Source organism: Pelobates fuscus, chromosome 3 (assembly GCF_036172605.1).
Source record: "Pelobates fuscus isolate aPelFus1 chromosome 3, aPelFus1.pri, whole genome shotgun sequence".
NCBI classification, from domain to species: Eukaryota; Metazoa; Chordata; class Amphibia; order Anura; family Pelobatidae; genus Pelobates; species Pelobates fuscus.
This window is the reverse complement of record NC_086319.1, coordinates 291,908,313-291,929,069: the sequence shown is the minus strand read 5'-3', so window position 1 is coordinate 291,929,069 and position 20,757 is coordinate 291,908,313. Positions and strand designations below refer to the sequence as shown.

The 20,757-nt window shown below is 41.5% G+C and overlaps 1 protein-coding gene across 1 annotated transcript in view; it reads right to left on the bottom strand.

Moving 5' to 3' along the window:
- KCNU1 (potassium calcium-activated channel subfamily U member 1) overlaps positions 1-20,757 on the bottom strand; it is a 105,348-nt gene that overhangs the window by 57,595 nt on the left and 26,996 nt on the right. Inside the window, exons 3-4 of the mRNA XM_063445599.1 lie at positions 10,170-10,394; positions 6,156-6,333 (exon numbers count right to left, since the gene is read on the bottom strand). Coding sequence (XP_063301669.1) covers positions 6,156-6,333; positions 10,170-10,394 — 403 coding nt within the window. The remainder of the gene's footprint in view (positions 1-6,155; positions 6,334-10,169; positions 10,395-20,757) is intronic.

Genomic DNA, 20,757 nt, shown 5'->3' with positions numbered 1-20,757 from the left:
CACACATTCTGCATTATATACACACACTTCACACACTCTGCATTATATTCACACACTGCACAAACACACTGCATTCACCTTACGCACACTGCATTCACTATACACACACTATACACACTCTGCATTCACTTTACGCACACTACACACACTACACAAACACACACTCTGCATTCACTATATATACACACACTACACAAACACTCACTGCATTCACGGGGTGTGCCGGGTGTGCCTGGGCACACCCTACCCCGCGGCACGCCTATGTATTGAGACCGGCAGGGGAGATCTCAGGATCTTCCCTGCCGGCTCATGCAGAGCCGGCGCTATCCGAGCGCCGGCTCAGCTCTCAGCCTCCCCTCACCGGCTCACAGGCAGTGAGGGAGGCAGGAGAGGACCGGCGGAGCTCTTGCCAGCAGCTCCGCCGGGTTCCTCTCGCGAGATCTGAGCGTTGCCGCGGCAACGCTCAGATCTCGCGTGAGTGAACTCTAGCCCTGCGGGGCTAGAGTTCACTCTCCACTGGACCACCAGGGATGGATGGCAGCCGCAGGATCCCCCCTCCCAGGCATAAGGTAAGAAGGGAGGGGGGATAACTGATCTGCCCCCACCTCCACTGGACCACCAGGGAAGGCAGCAAGGAAAGATCCCCCCTCCCTACATAAAGTAAGAAGGGAGGGGGGATATTAAGTAATGTACCGGCACCTCCACCCCCCACAATCACCCCCACACACACATACACAGCACCAACACACATACAGCACCCACACACATACACAGCACCCACAGACATACACAGCACCCACAGACATACACAGCACCCATAGACATACACAGCACCCACAGACATACACAGCACCCATAGACATACACAGCACCCACAGACATACACAGCACCCACAGACATACACAGCACCCACAGACATACACAGCACCCACACACATACAGCACCCACAGACATACACATCACCCACACACATACACAGCACCAACACACACAGCACCCTCACAAACACACAGCACTCTCACACTCATTACACAAACAGCACCCTCACAAACAGGACCCTAACAAACACACACACAGCACACTACCAGTACCCTCTCACACACACAGCACCCTCACACACAGTACATTTACAGCACCCTCACAAGTGCACACACACACACAACCAGCACCCTGACACACAGTACATTCACAGCACCCTCACAAGCACGCACACACAAACACCCTCACCCACATAGTACACTACCAGCACCCTCACACACACACATCGCACTAACAGCACCCTCACACAGCACACACACAGCTTTGTGTGTGTGTGTGTGTGTATATATATATATATATATATTTATATATATATATATATATATATCTATATATACATACATATATATATATATACACGCCGCGTGTGCTTGTGCTTTAGGGTGCACACCCTAATGCAATGGGCTGCGCACGCCTATGTTCACTATACACACTACACAAACACACCCTGCATTCATTATATACACACTGCATCTACAACACACACACACACACACAGCTCCCCTGTCTAAACACACTGCATCCACTACATGTGGATGTATTTTGTGCATTTACCTTTAGAAATAGTTTATTTTTTCAAAATCGTAAATGTACAAAATATCGGCAAGTTATCGGCTATCGGCCTGAAAGTTTACAGATTATTGGTATCGGCTCTAAAAAAAACCAATATTCGTCAATCCCTAGTTTTTTTTCTTTATTTGCGTTTTTATAAAAGAAAAACACACACACATCTATATCAACAATACAATGCATCATTAGTGAATTACATAGTGATGTCAGAATGTTAATATCTGGTTGAACATACAAAAAGGTATATTAGGGTTTTTTCAACAAGTGGGAGATCTAAATTTGCATTGTATCATATGTTTGGTTGTCTTTTGAAGGGACATAACAATTTTCAGGGTGGATCACTGGAAAACTGCCAATCTTGAGTGTTCCTGAGAGCACTGAATGATTAGAGGAATTATTATTGTCTTAGTCTTCCAGAGAAATAGGAGGAAAAAAGATATGTGCCTCCACAAGCACACATTGTTATACCTCTACCTAAGTGTGCTATGCTTGACTTTGATGCAGGGTTATTTCTAGCACTCTAGGTCCAACAAAGAGGGAAACACCAATTTCTTGCTACATTCAGTAAACCGAATACTTGACCAAATTTGCTGCAGCAAAAATCCATGATGCAGTGGCGTAGCTACCACGGTCACAGGGGTTGCAGCGTCAACCAGGCCAGTCACTCTAGCTGGCGTTGCCGTTACTGCAGCCACTGCGATCGTATGCTGCCTGCATACCTTTAGAGCCTGTGCACTGCCTCACCGGCCCAGGGCCCCCGGTTCCAGGGTGACTGGCTGGAGGTGATTAATGGACTCTGCTGCTCCCCTCCTGCCCTGCGTGTAGCGCGGCTGAGCAGTCTGACAGGAAGTCCTCACTGAGAGAGCACTTCCTGTCTGATCGATGGCACTGCACTGTGGCGGTGAGAAAGTATAGGAGGGGGGAGAAACACATGGATGGGCTGTGGGGGTAATAGAATGGGACACATGAAGAGGCTGGAGGGGATAGAATAGGACACATTAAGAGGTTTGGGGGTAGAATGGGACACATGAAGGGGATGGTAGAATGGAATAAATGAACAAGGTGGGGGGGAAATGGTACACATGAAGGAGCTTCAGGGAAAAGAATGTGACACATGAAGGGGCAGGGGTGATAGAATGGGACACATAAAGGGTCTTGGAGGATAGACTGTGAGGGGGACATGGAGTGGCTGGAGAGTTAGAATGGGACACATGGAGGGGTTTAGAAGGGGGATGGAACACATTGAAGGGGATTGCATGCGGGGAGGGATTAGATACATGGAGGGGCTTTTTGAGGGGAGGGATGAGACACATGGAGGGGCTTGAGGGGAGGAGACATGTGGAGGGGCTTAGGGGGATGGGACACATGGAGGGGATTTTTGGGGGGGGGACTGAGACACATGGAGGGATTTGGGGGGATGGGACTACTCCGTTAACAATGATTGGTTAAGCATGGAGGGGTTGTGGGGTTTGGTGGAAAATGAGACACATGGAGGGACTGGGTGGGGAATAAGACACTTGGGAGCCGTTGGGGGGAATGAGATACATGGAGGGGCTTGAGAGAAGGGAATGAGACACATATGGCAATTTTCGCACCAGAGCCCAGTGGTTTTTAGTTGCACCATGATGCCTCTTGAAATGTGTTCTGTAAAGCATCCTAGTTAACCTTTTGCCAAACCCGGCCATGCAAGTTACATTACACTTAGAAATTATGTATTTATTTATCTCACACTTCAACCACCCACCTGAACCCTACATTATTATTATTATCAATTATAGCACAAACATATTCTATAGTACTTTACGATTTGATAATGAAACACCAATTACATAAAAAATGCATGTTAACTAAATAAAAAAGAGGCTTAGAGAACCCTGCTGAAAGAACTTTGCAATCTAGGAGGAAATGGGGTATAAGAACACAGATCTGCGCGCCAGGTGAGACACTTGTATGAAGTTCCATTTATTCTATAAGTTTGGGGAATACTGGTAGAGTGGAAAGCTGGGGGAGTAAAACAGACTGTGAATCCATTAGTTAGATCAGGAGAGACAGGCAGAAGATAAGTCCTTCACTGAGATTTACCAATTATGGGTGCGAACAGTAAATGAGAATGGATATACATGTGAATTACAAATATATGTAATGAGTGGAATAATTATTGAAAACATTGTGTCTTGTATGTAATTTTAATATCTATTGTGAATATCTGTCACAACCATTGTTTCCATATGTTTGCTACATATTTTGATATACCTGCCATTTTAATATACATTGCTACACTACAGAATACGCTGAGGTTCTTTAAAAATAAATAATAACATTAATTATCAAGGTCTTAGACAGGCAATGAGGAAACATCAGCCATAATGTGTGAGTCTTGCATTGTGGAGTTTGTTAGGAAGCTTGTTAAGCCTATTTCCCCAGCACTGATTAAAATGTTCCTGTTTAAAAACCTTAACTGACTCTTATCCCGGGAGGAATTGGAATCACACTGGCATCATATGGCATCTGACAAAATGAGGTCACAAAAATGAGCAAATCCTGCCATGAAAAGTCATTAATTTAATCATCAGACCAGTTTGGCAAAAGACATTGCCTGGCATTTACATATATATTATCCTTTTATAAGTACAAAGTATCTGTAACTTATTAGCTCATAAATCCTCCACTGTTCAATTACAATAGCAGTTAGATTTACAGGGAATGCCAGGGACAACAGACAGCCATTAGCGTTTATTATTGTAAGTAAAGGCATTTGCTGGAACCAAGTGCAGGTCACAAACAGCACATCTCAGCTAAAATATACATAAAAGAACTTATTATCTCAGAGACTAAGACACTTCCAGTGGTTCATTAATTCTGCTCCCCACAAGTAAGCAATCTTGCTCTGTATTGTCTTTTTATAAAATATTAATTCTATTAAAGGCACAGTAAAACATAACAAATATTTTTAATTTTACAGGCTATATGAAAGTCTTTGCCTTGTTAATATAACAAATCTACTGCATTATTAAACCATTATTGCATTATTTCATTAGCAGTATGAGTTTGTCCAATACCATACATTTCTATGTAGATATTCTTTTGGATAACTACTGATAACTACTGTTTTCCCCAGAAAACAAGGCATCCTAAGCGATGCTCATAATATAAGTGTGGCAAATCCAGCCACTGTACATTGTTCTTTATGTATATATACTGTTTTACATACGTGTATACACCTTTAAGAACCAAGTGTATGTATTCTGTGTATAATGGTTCAGGGGAATCATAGCGTTCGTATGCTGCCGACATACAAAACCGCCAGCATTCATGTAATCGCTTCACGAACGGTGAATTTCAACACCATTCGTGAAACGAACAAACTACCGAATGGAGACCACACACAGGAGGTCGTGTGGCGCCCATTAAGGATAGCAACATTGTTTCAATCGGTGATTAAGAGGATTCAGGGTGGCCGTCGTTCAGCTACCGACCACTCGGCGGTCGGCCATCTTGGATCCTTTGTTAAGCCCAGCGGTATTTGGTCGTCGAGCGCCTGGAACTAAAATCGGCTACTCAACGGCACGAATACCGCTGGACTTCCAAGCCGTTCGGGAGCCCCGGTCCTTCGGTAATGTGTTTCTATAGTCATTCGGTAGTTTAAAGGTAACTTAGAAAATATGTGTATTTCGTGCGGCGTTCGGTTATTTAAGCTGGGATCTGAGCGGCACTTTCACGAAATGTGCGCTCAGACCCCAGCTATCTACCAAACGTCCATTCGTTTAAATCTGACAGATATTGTGTAAGTTATGTATTTTTATGTGAAATATTGGTTCTGCTGCACGAGGGGATAATCCACTTAACTGTATATTCTAGTGGGAGTGTCCCTCTCGTGCAGCAGTGTATTATGGGAGAAATGTCCAGGTTGCTAAGTTCCCCATGTAGTCCCCTACTTTACAACCCCTGTAATGTCAGTAGGGAAACCCCTTGCATGGGGAATTGCATAAATACTGTGACCTGTGAATAAAGCAATCAGTTGACTCCCAGCCTATGTTTCGTCTAGTTCTTGGGAGGGAAGGATTCTTACTACGCTACCTGAAATATTGTATGCTGTACCTGCCTATGCTGATTATTGCCTGTGTTCCTGTCTACCAGCGGAGATCTTGTGGATTATACTGCCTCTCCGCTACAATAAGTCCTACCCCAAAAATAGGCTCTAGTCGCTAGTAAGCTAATCTATGTTCAGGGATTTTTTTCCTGAACATAGATTTGCGGGATTCCATGCACTAGTAAGCTAATCTATGAACATTGATTCGCGGGATTCCATGTCCTAGTGAACTGGTCTATGTTTGGGGGAATTCCCCGGAATGTAAACCTGCTTTCTTGCACATGCTTGCTGCAGTGTTTCCCCAATAATTAAGCCAATTCTCAAAAATAAGCCCTAGTGCGTTTTTTCTAGGGGAAAAAATTAATATAAGGCCCACTCTTATGTTTGGGGAAAATGTTTTCTATTTTAGTCTTTAACTGCATTCATGAGAATTCAATTACATGTTGACAGCTTACCTGTATTATATGTTGTTTTCTTAACAGTCATAGACCTCATGTTAAGTGTGGCCAAAATACACTCAGTATCTTTTATATAATGCGCAGTGTTACCAAGCCATATTGAAGACAGGATTACACACATAGAGCAATTATATATGTTCACAGATCTCAGGTTAGCATGAGAGAGTCCAGAACCCTGAATAGGAGACCACACATTGAGACAGTTTAGATTTAGATATTATTGTGAAAGGCAAATGCATAATGCTTGTAAGAGTAAACAACTTTAATAACAGCATTATTTTCCTTTATATACAGACTTTTGCCATTAAAAACTGCAAAGCAATCACACTTTTTTGATTTGGTTTTATTTTCCACCTTTTCTGTATCTTAGTGGATAATCCTTCCTTTCACACAGCATACTCATTAAAGGAACACTATAGTCACCTAAATTACTTTAGCTAAATAAAGCAGTTTTAGTGTATAGATCATTCCCCTGCAATTTCACTGCTCAATTCACTATCATTTAGGAGTTAAATCACTTTGTTTCTGTTTATGCAGCCCTAGCCACACCTCCCCTGGCTATGATTGACAGAGCCTGCATGAAAAAAAAAACTGGTTTCACTTTCAAACAGATGTAATTTACCTTAAATAATTGTATCTCAATCTCTAAATTGAACTTTAATCACATACAGGAGGCTCTTGCAGGGTCTAGCAAGCTACTAACATAGCAGGAGATAGGAACATTTGAATTAAACAGAACTTGCAATAAAGAAAGCCTAAATAGGGCTCTCTTTACAGGAAGTGTTTATGTAAGGCTGTGCAAGTCACATGCAGGGAGGTGTGACTAAGGTTCATAAACAAAGGGATTTAACTCCTAAATGGCAGAGGATTGAGCAGTGAGGCTGCAGGGGCATGTTCTATACACCAAAACTGCCTTATTAAGCTAAAGTTGTTCAGGTGACTATAGTGTTCCTTTAATTCAAAAATGATTTAAGAATGATTCTTTGCGTCATATAATTCTATTTTTGCTGTATGTGCAAAGTCTTACTAATAAAGTAACATTAATTTTAACAAATGATCATACATACCTGGTTATATGTGCAATATAAGAATTTACCATTTCATAGTGAGTGAAACTTAAATGGTATCTTTGATGCTGAATGATGATTGGTCAATGGTTAATGGACAAATTACATCAATGTGTTGTTAACTAGTCTGGCAAACCTTTCACATTAGTGACATTTAAAAATGAAAGCAATCTCAATCTATCCTTCCATGTGAGACAATATAATACATATTGATAGTAAATTGCGCACACACTTAGGCAGTGACAGTGAATAATACAGAAACATTACAAGCTGATAAAAGGATCCTACAGGGACCAAAACAATGTTAACTTAATAAAGCAGTTTTTGGGTATAGAACATGCACTCAGGGCCGGCCTTAGGCATTTAGACGCCCTGTGCGGAAAATCTTCACAGCGCCCCCCCCCCCCGCATCCATGTATGCTGTTATGTTTGTGTTGTCTGTGTATGTAATAGTACGTGTGATGACTGTGTGTGATATGTATGCTATGTGTGATATTTGTAATGGGTATATTAACAGTGTGTGATATGCGTGTATTGGTTGTATGTGACACACACACACACAGAGTCAGACGGCCATACACACACAGGAAGACATCCACACACACACAAGCAGACAGTCATACACACACACACAGGCAGACAGTCACACACACACACACACACAGACACACACAGGCAGTCAGTCACACACACACACACCCACAGACACACACAGGCAGACAGTCAGTCATACACACACAGACAGTAATACACACAGACACACACAGAGGCAGACAGTAATACACACAGACACACACACAGTCATACACACAGAGGCAGACAGTCATACACACACACACACACACGCAGACAGTCATACACACAGACACACACAGGCAGACAGTCAGTCATACACACAGACACACACAGACAGTAATACACACAGACACACACAGAGGCAGACAGTAATACACACAGACACACACACAGAGGCAGACAGTCATATACACACAGACACACACACACGCAGACAGTCATACACACACACACACACAGACAGATAGTCATACACACAGAGGCAGACAGTCATACACACAGACACACACACAGAGGCAGACAGTAATACAGACAGACACAGTGGCAGACAGTCATATACACACACACACACACACACACAGTCACACACACACACACACACACACAGGCAGACAGTCATACACACACACACAGAGAGACACACACAGGCAGACAGTCATACACACACACACACACAGAGAGACACACACAGGCAGACAGTCATACACAGGCAGACAGTCATACACACACACACAGAGAGACACACACAGGCAGACAGTCATACACAGGCAGACAGTCATACACACACACACAGAGAGACACACACAGGCAGACAGTCATACACACACACAGAGAGAGACACACACAGGCAGACAGTCATACACAGGCAGACAGTCATACACACAGACATACAGAGGCAGACAGTCATACACACACACACACACACACACAGAGGCAGACAGTCATACACACAGACACAGAGGCAGACAGTCATACACACACACACACACACAGACAGTAATACACACAGGCAGAGAGTCACACTCACCTGACAATCACACAGTTACCTGTGGAGTTCATTGTGGAGGCAGTGCAGCTCCTGGTGACTGTTTGGTGGGGAAGCAGGGACTCCTTCCTGCTTCCCCTGCAGCAGTTTTCCGGCGCTTTTAGCTCCGCCCCCGCCGCACGGTAAGCTCCGCCCCCGCTGCAAATTAAAAAAAAAAAAAAAAAAAAATTTTTTTTTTTTTTTTTTTAATCGGCTGTGCGGCCGCACGGCGCCCCCTGCTCCATGGCGCCCTGTGCGGCCGCACAGCTCGCACACCCCTAAGGCCGGCCCTGCATGCACTTGAAGTCTAACTGCTCAATTTGCTGCCATTTATGAGTTAAATCACAATTCTTTCTGTTTAGCAGCCTAGCCACATCTACCCTAGCTGTAACTCACAAAGCCTGAATTTAAACTTTTTTAATTTTTAATAAAATGTTAACTTACTTTACACGTTTTTATCTCTGCTCTGCTCTGTAAATTGAACTATAATCACACACAGGAGGTTAGATATCTTGTTACATGAATTGTGCATGGAAACTGTACAGGGTACATGCACAGAGGTTTGACTAGGGCTCCATAAACAAAGTTTAGGCTAAAGTTGTTTTTGAACCCTGTAGTATCCTTTCAATACTAAAATGTTGTTTTCCATAGTAATCTAACCTCTGTATGCACGTCTGTTCCTTCAAGATGTCAATGAATGTTACAAGCTAGATCCCTTCTAGTGTCATAAATAAAAAGTGTGTCCTTGATTGTAATAAAACAAGACTTATTACCACTGCTATACTGTCCATAACACATACAGTGAAACACCAAAGCATAATTAGTTTATTTTAGAAAAACAGTGCCTCAGGGGGATATGACAGCCTTATACAAATACAATTGGGCCAATGCAAACCATTGTCTGGAAATATATTCATTAATAGGACTATACATAGGACACATATTTAGAAAGGTGGAAATGAGATTTAGTCTAATGCAAAGGAAAGGTTTTTTTTTTACATTAAGAACAATAAGGATTTTGAATTCTCTGCCTGCAGAGGTGATTTTATCAGAGACTGCACAGATGTTCAAACAGCAACTGGATGAATACTTGCAAAAAAACATAATATTCAGGGATATCATTTTTTTATATGTATGTTAACAGCTACTTGAACCAAGGAGAGATCTGACTGCCATTCTGGGGTCAAGAAGGATTTTTTCCTAGTTTGTTGCAAAATTGGAAAGTGCTTTAAACTGTTTTTTTTTTTTTGGATCAACAGCAAAAACTGATGTGAGAAAGGATGAACTTGATAGACCCATGTCTCTTTTCAGCCTATACAATTATATAATAAGGCTATCACTTACTGGAAAGATAAATAATTTGGGGAAGTACTGTATGGACTTCCATTCCCTCGTCAGATAATCGAGCTCCCCAAGAAACACTATTGGCTTCAGCTCCTTATACTTCAAGTTGCTGGTGCGCAGAGGCATGACAAAGTCCCGCAGGCCAATCAAAGTTGAGTTTATATCTCCGAAGATGCTGACAACAATGTGATCTTGAAACTGCATTTGTGCAGCAGTTCTGTGAGTCTAGAAAGCAAACAGGTATTTAATTTTGTCAAATGTTAAAGCCTGGGAATCTCACTACTTAAAGAATATCTGTCCACAGCAGTGTCTCCTTGCATTTTTCTGATGTCACATGTTCATAGAAGGAACCTTGGTTCTTTCTATATCAAGTTGTGATAATTTGATAACAACTTGCATGATTTAGACTAAATTCAATTCAATGAAATGTAGTCTTTGGGTCCACTAGTTTCCATGGTGAAACAAGAAAATACTGAGAATGGACAACAACTCAATAGCTTGCCCTTTAGTGGGTCCTCACTCAGACCCACCTAACTCATATTGTACTGTTACAATTTGAACCATTTGCACATCTGACAAACCCAGGGGATCATTATGGTCTAGTTACCCCTTAGTTATAGCAAGCAATGGGTCCTGTCCCTGACTGAATTATCAATTTACCTCTAGGGAGACTCTAGGCAGTACAGAAAATAGTGCAAGAGAATACTAAGAATTACATGGTTATCCCCGCACGTTTAGTACTTGAGACCGCTTTTCAGAACAAAGCACTTTGACAGTGTCACCCAAAGGAGTGCAAAAGGCATATTTTATTTTTAGGTCTTTTTGTTACAGATGGAGAGGGACTGAGTTAGAGATCAAGTATAGACATTGTTTTAGATATCTAATAATGTTTCTGTTAAGATATATTTCCATGTGTTACTGACTGGTGCCATTACAAACCTCCTTGCTGTACCATATTATAAACCATTAGCTACTTACAAACTTCCACCTTATGCACGTCTACTTTCTCTCACATCAGAAGGAAAAGTTCCTCGTGGTCATTCCTAATCGTTTTTATGACATGAGTAGAATACATGTTCTCACATCCTCTGTCATGTCAGTGTATGAGATTACACATCATAATTTTAGAATGAGAGTATCTTGTTCTCTTCAGTTGCTGATTGGTAAAATTAGTCTAGCTGGCCCAAAGGGTCTAATAAGGAACAAATGGACTTGTGAGTCATCCAGCCTTTTTACCCCTTTGCTACAAATCCAACAAGTGAAGTACTGTTTGAGTGTACATTAATCAACACCATATTGTTTACAGCCTGTAATTGTGTACTGCAAATAGACAATAACCGCTCTGTTGGTATACTTCACAGCACATGCTGCCGTTGCATTATGTTTAATTGATTTAGTTGCCCTAAAGGTCTTGCTTCATGGTCCTTCTTGCTGTGCCTAGTGTTTTACTGTTTGATTTTATGGGACATAAACACCCCCTCATCTGAACCATTAAGTATACCTCTGTTACAACATTCTGAAGAAAGAACTTATGTTAGGTGCCATATGTTTAACGTGTTTTCCAATAAAGGTTTGTCAACAGATTGCTAGTTTCAGATATGTCAGGGGCCATGCTTGTTTTACTAGGTAGCCGTTCTATTACTAGGCTAAGTGCATTATTGCACCAGACACAAAAAGCCTAATTTTGTAAACCAGAGTGTATGAATCACAAAGTAGTTTAATTGTGGCTAGTTTTCCCACTTGAAAGGCTAGTATTTAAATTTTGTACATGCACAATATCATTGTATTTTTCTTCCTTAAATAAAAAACAAATAAACTGATATATGCAATGGAGATATATCAGCGGTTACAGAATAATTGTATGATTATGTTCTATAGCCAAACTTTGTAAAGAGGGCTATCTTTGGTAGGCATTACTAAGGGTCAAAATTATATCATATGATATAGTACTAAGTTCCCCTAAGGAGTCATGTGCATGTATTTTTTTCATTTAGGGTATATCTAAAAATAGATTGTAAAACATGCAGTTCTCTTGTCTGCTGCCTTTGCAAGCCCTCCCATTCTAACCCTGCCCAGACTTTGCGTCTGTCCAATCAAAGTCTTCTCAATACAGCTCAATGAGAAGTCTTTGCAATGCAGGTACTCTGAGCAATTTCTGCCACTTGAGTTTAGCTCCACGGAGTTAACCAAACCATGAAGTAACAGGACTGATTGATTCTGTTGAAATTGGCACTATTCACAAAAAAAAAAAAAAAGAGGAAAAACTCTTCACACAAAGCTTTTCAGCAAGTCAAAGTGCTTTGGAGTTCTGAAGTGTTCCTTTATAACCTGAATAAGTGGTTGACGTGGAATGGAGGCAAGTAATGGTCCAGGTGATTAGATCTGCTGTAAATAAAGTGGCAACATGCATGCACTTAGATGGATCACTGTATCTGTAAGGTCTCAAAAACATGACTGTATAATAATACATGGAGTTTTAAAAATATATAATTAACTATTTCCTGGCTATTCCATCTTTCAAATATAATATTCCCAAAAATTATAAAGTATTCTCATAATAAGCCATCGAGAATGGTAGAAAGGAAGTGTGAATCACTTTAACTTGGGTTTTAGCTCATCAGCAAATCATCAGTGGTATCTTATTTACAACATCATTTAACCATGAATACAAATAACACATATTAAAAGATCTTCTTCGATTGAGCCCGTTTCATTATCTTTGACTAATGAATCCCTATCAAGCCTTTAATCTCATTGGCCCGAAGTCTTACCATTTGTCTCTGAAATGAGACAGACTGCTCAGTAAAATTAAGCTTATCTTAAAAGAGACAAATGGATTGATTATTAGCCTGCGTCTCTTGGAGAAAAGGTATAATTCCACAATTAATATGAGTGATGAGAATTAAGCCTCATTGATAATTAACTGGGTTTTGAGGCTGTTTGTTCTACTTGCTTAGCATAATGTTTATATTTCAGCAGGAGATATTTCATTATAAGTATTGCTCAGACAGCCAGGCACTGTGTGGAAAATTCTGTTGTGGACTAGAAGTATATTATTGCCAAAAACAGGTAGTGCAACATGCGGTATATGTGTGCACAAATATGTAGTATGTGTGTGTATATATATATATATATATATATATATATATATATATATATATATATATATATATATATATATATATATATATATATATATATATATATATATATATATATATATATATATATATATATATATATATATATAAATATATAACATTTATTTTTTTTATTTATTTTGTGACATAAACATTTTAAACCACTGTCTTCTAGAGCAAAATTGCTAGAACCAGACTGCAGTTGAGCTTTGCATTTCATTTTTTTTCCACACAGGTATTTACAGCACACAAAAGTCCACAGTAGGGTGTCTTTCCTATCCAAGTGCTCCTCCCACCCAAAACAGCAAATCCCTTCACCTCAACACAGCAAATTCCACAGCAAAGTACCAAAACGGCAGCTTGTGCAGACTGTAGAAAAAGGCCTCTGAGACAATCCAACAAATTATAGCCAGGTACAAGATGTTAGCACGGGCAGAATACACTGAGAGGCACAGTGTATACTGGAATTGTCTTCCAAATATCTGCTCAGAATAAGGGCTGGTCCTGCCTAGGTCCAGATGGGAGATAGTAAAAGGGTAGTTAAGAATGAAAGGGCAAGTAGTGGCCAACCAGCCTGACATTGTTCTGGTAGACAAGAAACGCAAGACTGTAGTGGTGGTGGATATGGCAATACCCAGTGACTATAACATCAAGGATAAAGAACAGGAGAAGGTGGGCAAATACCAATGGCTGAAAAAGGGAGCTAGAACGGATGTGGAAAGTAAAGGCAGTAGTAGCCCCAGTTGTGATAGGGGCACTCAGGACTGTGACCCCAATTTTAGGGAGTGGCTTCAGCATATTCCAGATGGGACATCTGAGATCGCTGTCCAAAAGGATCCTTCCTCATGTTTTACTAGTGACAACAAAAGTGTGAGTTTTACCCCTAAAAGAACCTGGGTTAGAAATCCAATTCTGGTCAGTATATATAAATACCAAGGTGTGTTTGATTGGAGTGCTGGGGAGAGTGACGGTGAGCTTGTTACTTAGGAAATGTGGGATTTTACTAAGAGATGGTCATGGACCAGGCCACTGAAGAGGTGTCTTGATTCTTGTTTTAGTTATTTCTCTTAACATGGCCCATTTTTAAAACATTTTTGTTAAATATTGTGCAGGAGACATTGGTAAATAACCATAGCATGCCACTCAATGTGGATGGCTTTACAGGCAGTGTGGTAAGGCTTTGGCTTTGTGGATTCTGGGGATCCACACGAAAACCTTTAGCGGAAATCAAGTACCCCAAAAACTGGACTTTGGATTGGTTAAATAGACATTTTTCCAGTTTACAATAAAGACCATTAGCAAGAAGGGTCTTCAGAACTGTTGTAACATGTCTGTGATGAGTGTGTAAATCTGTAGAATATATTAATATGTCGTCCAAGTACACAATTACAAATGTGTGAATAAAGTCTCTTAAGACGTTATTAATACATTCTTGAAATACTGCTGGGGCATTACATAGACCAAATGGCATAACAGTATACTCGTAATGGCCAGATCTAGTGTTGAATGCCGTCTTCCATTCATGGTCCTTCTTAATACGTATTAAATTGTATGCACCTCTAAGATCCAATTTAGTAAATACAGTCGCATGTTTGAGTCTGTCGAACAATTCAGTGATTAAAGGTATAGGGTATGCATTTTTGATAGTGATTTTATTTAGACCTCTATAATCGATACACAGTCTTAAATCACCTTCTTTCTTCGATACAAAAAAGAACCCCGCTCCAGCCGGAGAAGAGGATCTCCTAATAAACCCCTTTTCTAGTGATTCCTTAATATACTCTTCCATGACACGGTTTTCTTGAACAGATAAAGGGTACACCCTGCCCTTTGGAGGTATAGTGCCAGGCAATAAATCGATAGCACAATCATAGGGTCTGTGAGGCGGTAATTTGTCAGCTTCCCTTTTAGTGAAGACAGTCTTGAGAAACAAGTACTGAGGGGGTATAACCGTAGACAAAGTAGGAGTAGTAGGAACATTAACAGAATTCAAAGGGGTGACTTCAATAGTACAAGATTCGTAGCAGGCTTCGCTCCATGATTTTATTTGCCCTGATTCCCAGTCGAAAATGGGATTGTGAGCATGTAACCATGGGTACCCTAACACTAGGTGTGAAGAGGGAGAGGTGATGACCTGGAACTGAATGGTTTCAAAGTGTAAAACCCCTGTATACATGTGTAACGTTACAGTTTCATGAGTAACAACTGGAGAACTTAATGGTCTACCATCTATGGCCTCAACGGCCAAGGGTGTCTCCTTCTCTCTGATGGGAATGTTGTTTTTCTTAACAAAACCAGAGTCTACGAAATTTTCAGCTGCCCCAGAGTCAACCAGAGCATATATGTGCTCAGCTATACAACTCTCCCCCATATGTAAAGAAACAGGGAGAAGCAAACGGTTAGGATGCAATTTAGGAGACTTAGATATCACGCCCAAGACCAGTCCCCTATAAGGCCTTAGGTGCTAGAGTTTTCCGGAAGCAAAGGACATTCCTTTACCATATGGTCTCTCCTACCACAGTATAGGCAGAGTCTGTCCCTTCTCCTATGTAATTTTTCAGTATCAGAGAGTTTGGCAACCCCTAATTGCATGGGTTCCTCCTCAGATACTTTAACACTCTCAGGTTTATCAACTCTGGGGTTAATAGGTGTAACAAAACGTCTATTCCTGTTCTTAGTATAGAGCCTGTCACAAATCCTATTATCTATATCAATGAGGTAGTCAATAAGGTCCTCTAATGCAATAGGAAGCTCCTTAGCTGCTACCTCATCCAATATAGTGTCAGATAAACCTTCCATGAACGCAGTAGTTAACCCATTATTGGTTCAATCTACCTGTGAAGCAAGGGTACGAAACTGAATAGCATAGTCAGCCACAGACCTAAAACCCTGTTTAATTCTCATTAATGCTCTTGTGGCATTCTTTGACCTTTTAGTTGTGTCAAAAGTTCTATGAAAAGCCGTAAGAAAACTGTTGAAATCATGCACCATAGGTCCATTAGCCTTCCAAATAGGGTTTGCCCACTCAAGTGCTTTATCGGCAAGTTGGTGCATAAAGAACCCCACCTTAGACCTTTCTGTGGGAAATGAACGTGGATACATCTCAAAATGGAATTCTATTTGATTAATGAAACCTCTGCATGTCTTAGAGTCCCCTCCATACCTAGGAGGAGGTGTTAAATGGGCCGAAGTATTAGGCAAAGTAGATACTTCAGGAAGAAGAGGTGTAGTTGCTGGAATAGTTCTAGATAAGAGCGTCTGGAGAGCCTGAGCTATCTGATCCATATGGTGATCCTGCTCTACAAATCTAGCCTCATGGGATGCCATTTGCTGAGGTAAATCTGCGGGGTCCATGGCCCTATCGTAATGTAACGAGAATATACCCCAACACGCAGGATTCAGCTAAACAGAAGACAACACAGAGGGGAGATACGTCTACCGGACCTTAGAGTGGCCGGACTTGATGGATATAGGAGAAGTACAGAGTCAGTAACGATCCTAGGTCAAGGGCACAAAGGGACAGCGTAAACTAGGACTAGCCGGGGTCTGGTACACAGTAAACAGCAAGCCGGCAAACAGAACAGATAAGGATAAAGAGATAACGTAGTCAGAAAACAAAGCCAAGGTCAAGTATGAAGGAACACAACTGAATACAACAAGCGCTAAAGGGAACTGAAACAGAAACCACTATAGGGCAAGGAACCAAGGGGAAAAGGTGAGTATAAATAACTAAACATCTATTTTGATTGGTCCCTGACATCTCCACGCCCCCAAAAGGTAAGTGTATGGGGAGTGTGGCATAACAGGGACCAATGGGAGGCCTTTTCCAATTTAGGCTCCCACAGTCCCTTTAAGAGCACGCCCGAGACCCGCGGCGCGCTCTTAGAGTCAGGCGGGAAACGTGACCGCTTCTCGCGGTCACTGCCCGCCTTCCTGTTCCTGCTTTAGGATGAGCTGTGCGCGGCTCGTGCAGCAGCAGGACCGCGCGCGGCTCGAACAGAGGACCCCGGCCAGCCCCTGGAAAGGGTAAGTAACGCTACAATAAGTTTATCTTGGTCTCATCGGACTTAGTCTGCTTGTCTCTTAGCAAACTGTTTGCGGGCTTGCTTGTGCATCATCTTTAAAAGAGGAAGAGGCTTCTTTCCAGGACGACAGCCATGCAGAACAATTTGATGCAGTAGGCAGCGTATAGTCTGAGCACTGACAGGTTGTCCCCCCTTCAACCTCTGCAGCAATGCTGGCAGCACACATACGTCTATTTCCCAAAGACAACCTCTGGATATGACGCAGAGCACTTGCACTCAACTTCTTTGGTCGACCATGGCACACATACACATACATACAGACACACATAGTCAAAAAAATAAGGGTGCACTCCAAGGGATTTTGAGTAATATTGTTTTACTTAAATGTCTCCAATACAACATAAATAAAGTCCCGATCAACGTTTCGACCCCAATAGGTCCCTTGGAGTTCACCCTCATTTTTTGGAATATAGATATCCCAGGATCCCAGAATCCCTTGCAGTAGTGAGAGTACTGTTAAAGTGAGATTTCTGTGGTGAAAGCAAGTCTTATGACTTGCCCGGTGTGTGTATTTGTGTTTAACATTGCATTAACTCTCTCTCTCTCTCTCTCTCTCTCTCTCTCTCTCTCTCTCTCTCTCTCTATATATATATATATATATATATATATACACACACACACACACACACACACATACACACACACATTATAAATGGAAACAGAGCAATGTTAATATCCATTAAGTAAAAGCACAGCAGTATATTTATTTCATAATAAAATGTGATTTTATGGAAACTAATTAGATTTTTATTAATATGACACAAAGTGATTGCTTTGAAATAATTAATGAGAGTTCTTCTGCTGCATTCTAAGTAAAGTATGATTTTTGTTAAATGCACAAATCGCTCCTCACACCCGCAGATGCAGAAAATAAATGCAGCCAAAAGAAACAAAATGGCATAAATTTATACACATGTTCTAAATAATGAATGGACTAAATAAACTAATAATGCCAGAAGTAGTATTTTATTTTTGGTGCAGAGCTGAGTGTAAATCAATGTATAAGTGGCTATTAAAGGGACACTTACAACGTGTGTAGAGCTTGTCCTTAAATGAAAGCTCATATCCTATTATTTTGTAAAACATTTATAAAAATATGCACATTCATATTTTTAACACAAGAATGTTTTAGCTCAACTTTTATGCACATATGGTGTTAACATATTTGTTGTTAGACAACCAGCCTTGCACCAGTGCAGGGCACCATTACATTTCACTCATCATATCACATGATGTACTTGTGTGACACACAGTTTGTCACACAATGTCAGGAGGACTTCACGTGATGAATTACTGGGCATTTTAACCAATACACTAGTGCAGTTGTAGGCAACCTTTGGTACTCTAGTTGTTGTAGACTACAACTCTCTTGATGCTTTGTCAGCATTATGACTGTAATACCTGTAAGACTGTAAGGCCTCATCTCACACACATACTCACAGGAACAGCACGCAGGGCCGGCGCGTCCTTTAGGCGACTTAGGCAGTCTCCTGGGGTGCACCGGCCCGGGGGGGGGGGGGGGGGCGCAAGTTTCGAGTGATCCGGCAGGAGGGAAGAGCAGAGTGCTCCCTCCTACCAGGTCACTCTGTGTAGCGTGGTTGGGCAGCGCGAACCGCGGTACAGGAGCTTTCACTAAGGGACAGGTGGGGAAGGGAGATCACAAAGGGATAGAAACACTAAGGGATAGGAGGGGATGGAAGAGTACTAAAGAACGGGAGGGGAGAGCACTAGGGGGCAGGAGGGAATGGGACAACACTAAGGGACAGGAGGGGAGGGGAGAACACTAAGGGACAGAAGGGGAGGGGAGGGGAGAGCACTAAGGGACAGGGGAGCAGGGAAGAGCACTAAGGAACAGGGGGGGGAGGAAAGAACAATAAGGGACATGAGGGGAAGGGAGAGTTCTAAGAGACAGGATGGGAGAAGTGTAGTTGAGACCACTAAGGGACAGGGGACGTGGAAGAGATCATTAAGGAACGGGGGGAGTGTAAGACACACAGAAAGGCTGAGGAAGGTGTGAAAGAAAAGCACTGAAGGGCTGGTAGACGAGACAGAGACACAAAGAGGTGCTCAGGAGAGAGACACACAGAGTCGCTTGTGAGGGAGACACACAGATGGGCCTGGGGGGAAAAGACACATGCCAAGGAGCTGGGAAGAGTAAGACGCAAAGGGGTTGGGGGGGAGGGGGGTAAGAGACACACAAGAAGTTTGTAAGAGATACACATAAAAATAAAGAGTTGCTCCCCTCTCAACCCCTATCCTACCCCAAAAACCCTCTCTTTCACACTACGCACATACACAATGCATCCTTACACATACACAGACACACACATGCACAGAATGCATCCCTACTCTCTCTCTCTTTCACACACACACACACACACACACACTGAAACATACAATGCATCCTACACTTACACAGAAACACACCATCCTTCCCTTACACACACAAAAACATACAATGCATCCATTACACACACACAATGCATACCTCATGAACACACACACAATGCAGCCCTTGCACGCATACATATACATATATTTGATAGAGTCTTAACCTCAACATCTGAGGAAAGGGATTTAGGGGTGATTATTTCTGATGACTTAAAGGTAGGCAGACAATGTAATAGAGCAGCAGGAAATGCTAGCAGAATGCTTGGTTGTATAGGGAGAGGTATTAGCAGTAGAAAGAGAAAGTGCTCATGCCATGGTACAGAACACTGGTGATACCTCACTTGGAGTATTGTACGCAGTACTGGAGTCCGTATCTTCAGAAGGATATTGATACCTTAGAGAGCGTTCAGAGAAGGGCTACTAAACTGGTTCATGGATTGCAGAATAAAACTTACCAGGAAAGGTTAAAGAATCTTAACATGTATAGCTTGGAGGAAAGACGAGACAGGGGGGATATGATAGAATATAAAAAAGGTGTATTTGAACAACCTGAGAAGGATCAGGTAAAAAATACACAAAGGTGGGTTACAGGGGTACGAACAGGGCTTAACCCTAAATACTACAGAGGATACAAAATAAAGGGAATGAGGGAGAAACTCTCCTAAATAGAAAGTAAATCCCTGCATAACCAATACCCCAGTGGAGCAATCTATATAAATCACATTAAAAATGTATCTCAGGACATGGTGCAAACCACATAGAAAAATAATAAATAAGTTTAATAGGAAATTGATAAAGGTAGCACCACTTGCCTAGGTACATTGGACTGATCAAACAGTCATTGTGGACAAAATACAAATAGAGATATAAACACCAGCCTCATATGGCGTAAACTAGATTAGTTGATACAGTGGGACTTTAAAAATAATAATAGTCACTCTATGACAGAAAGTGTAACAGCAAAAAGTAGCC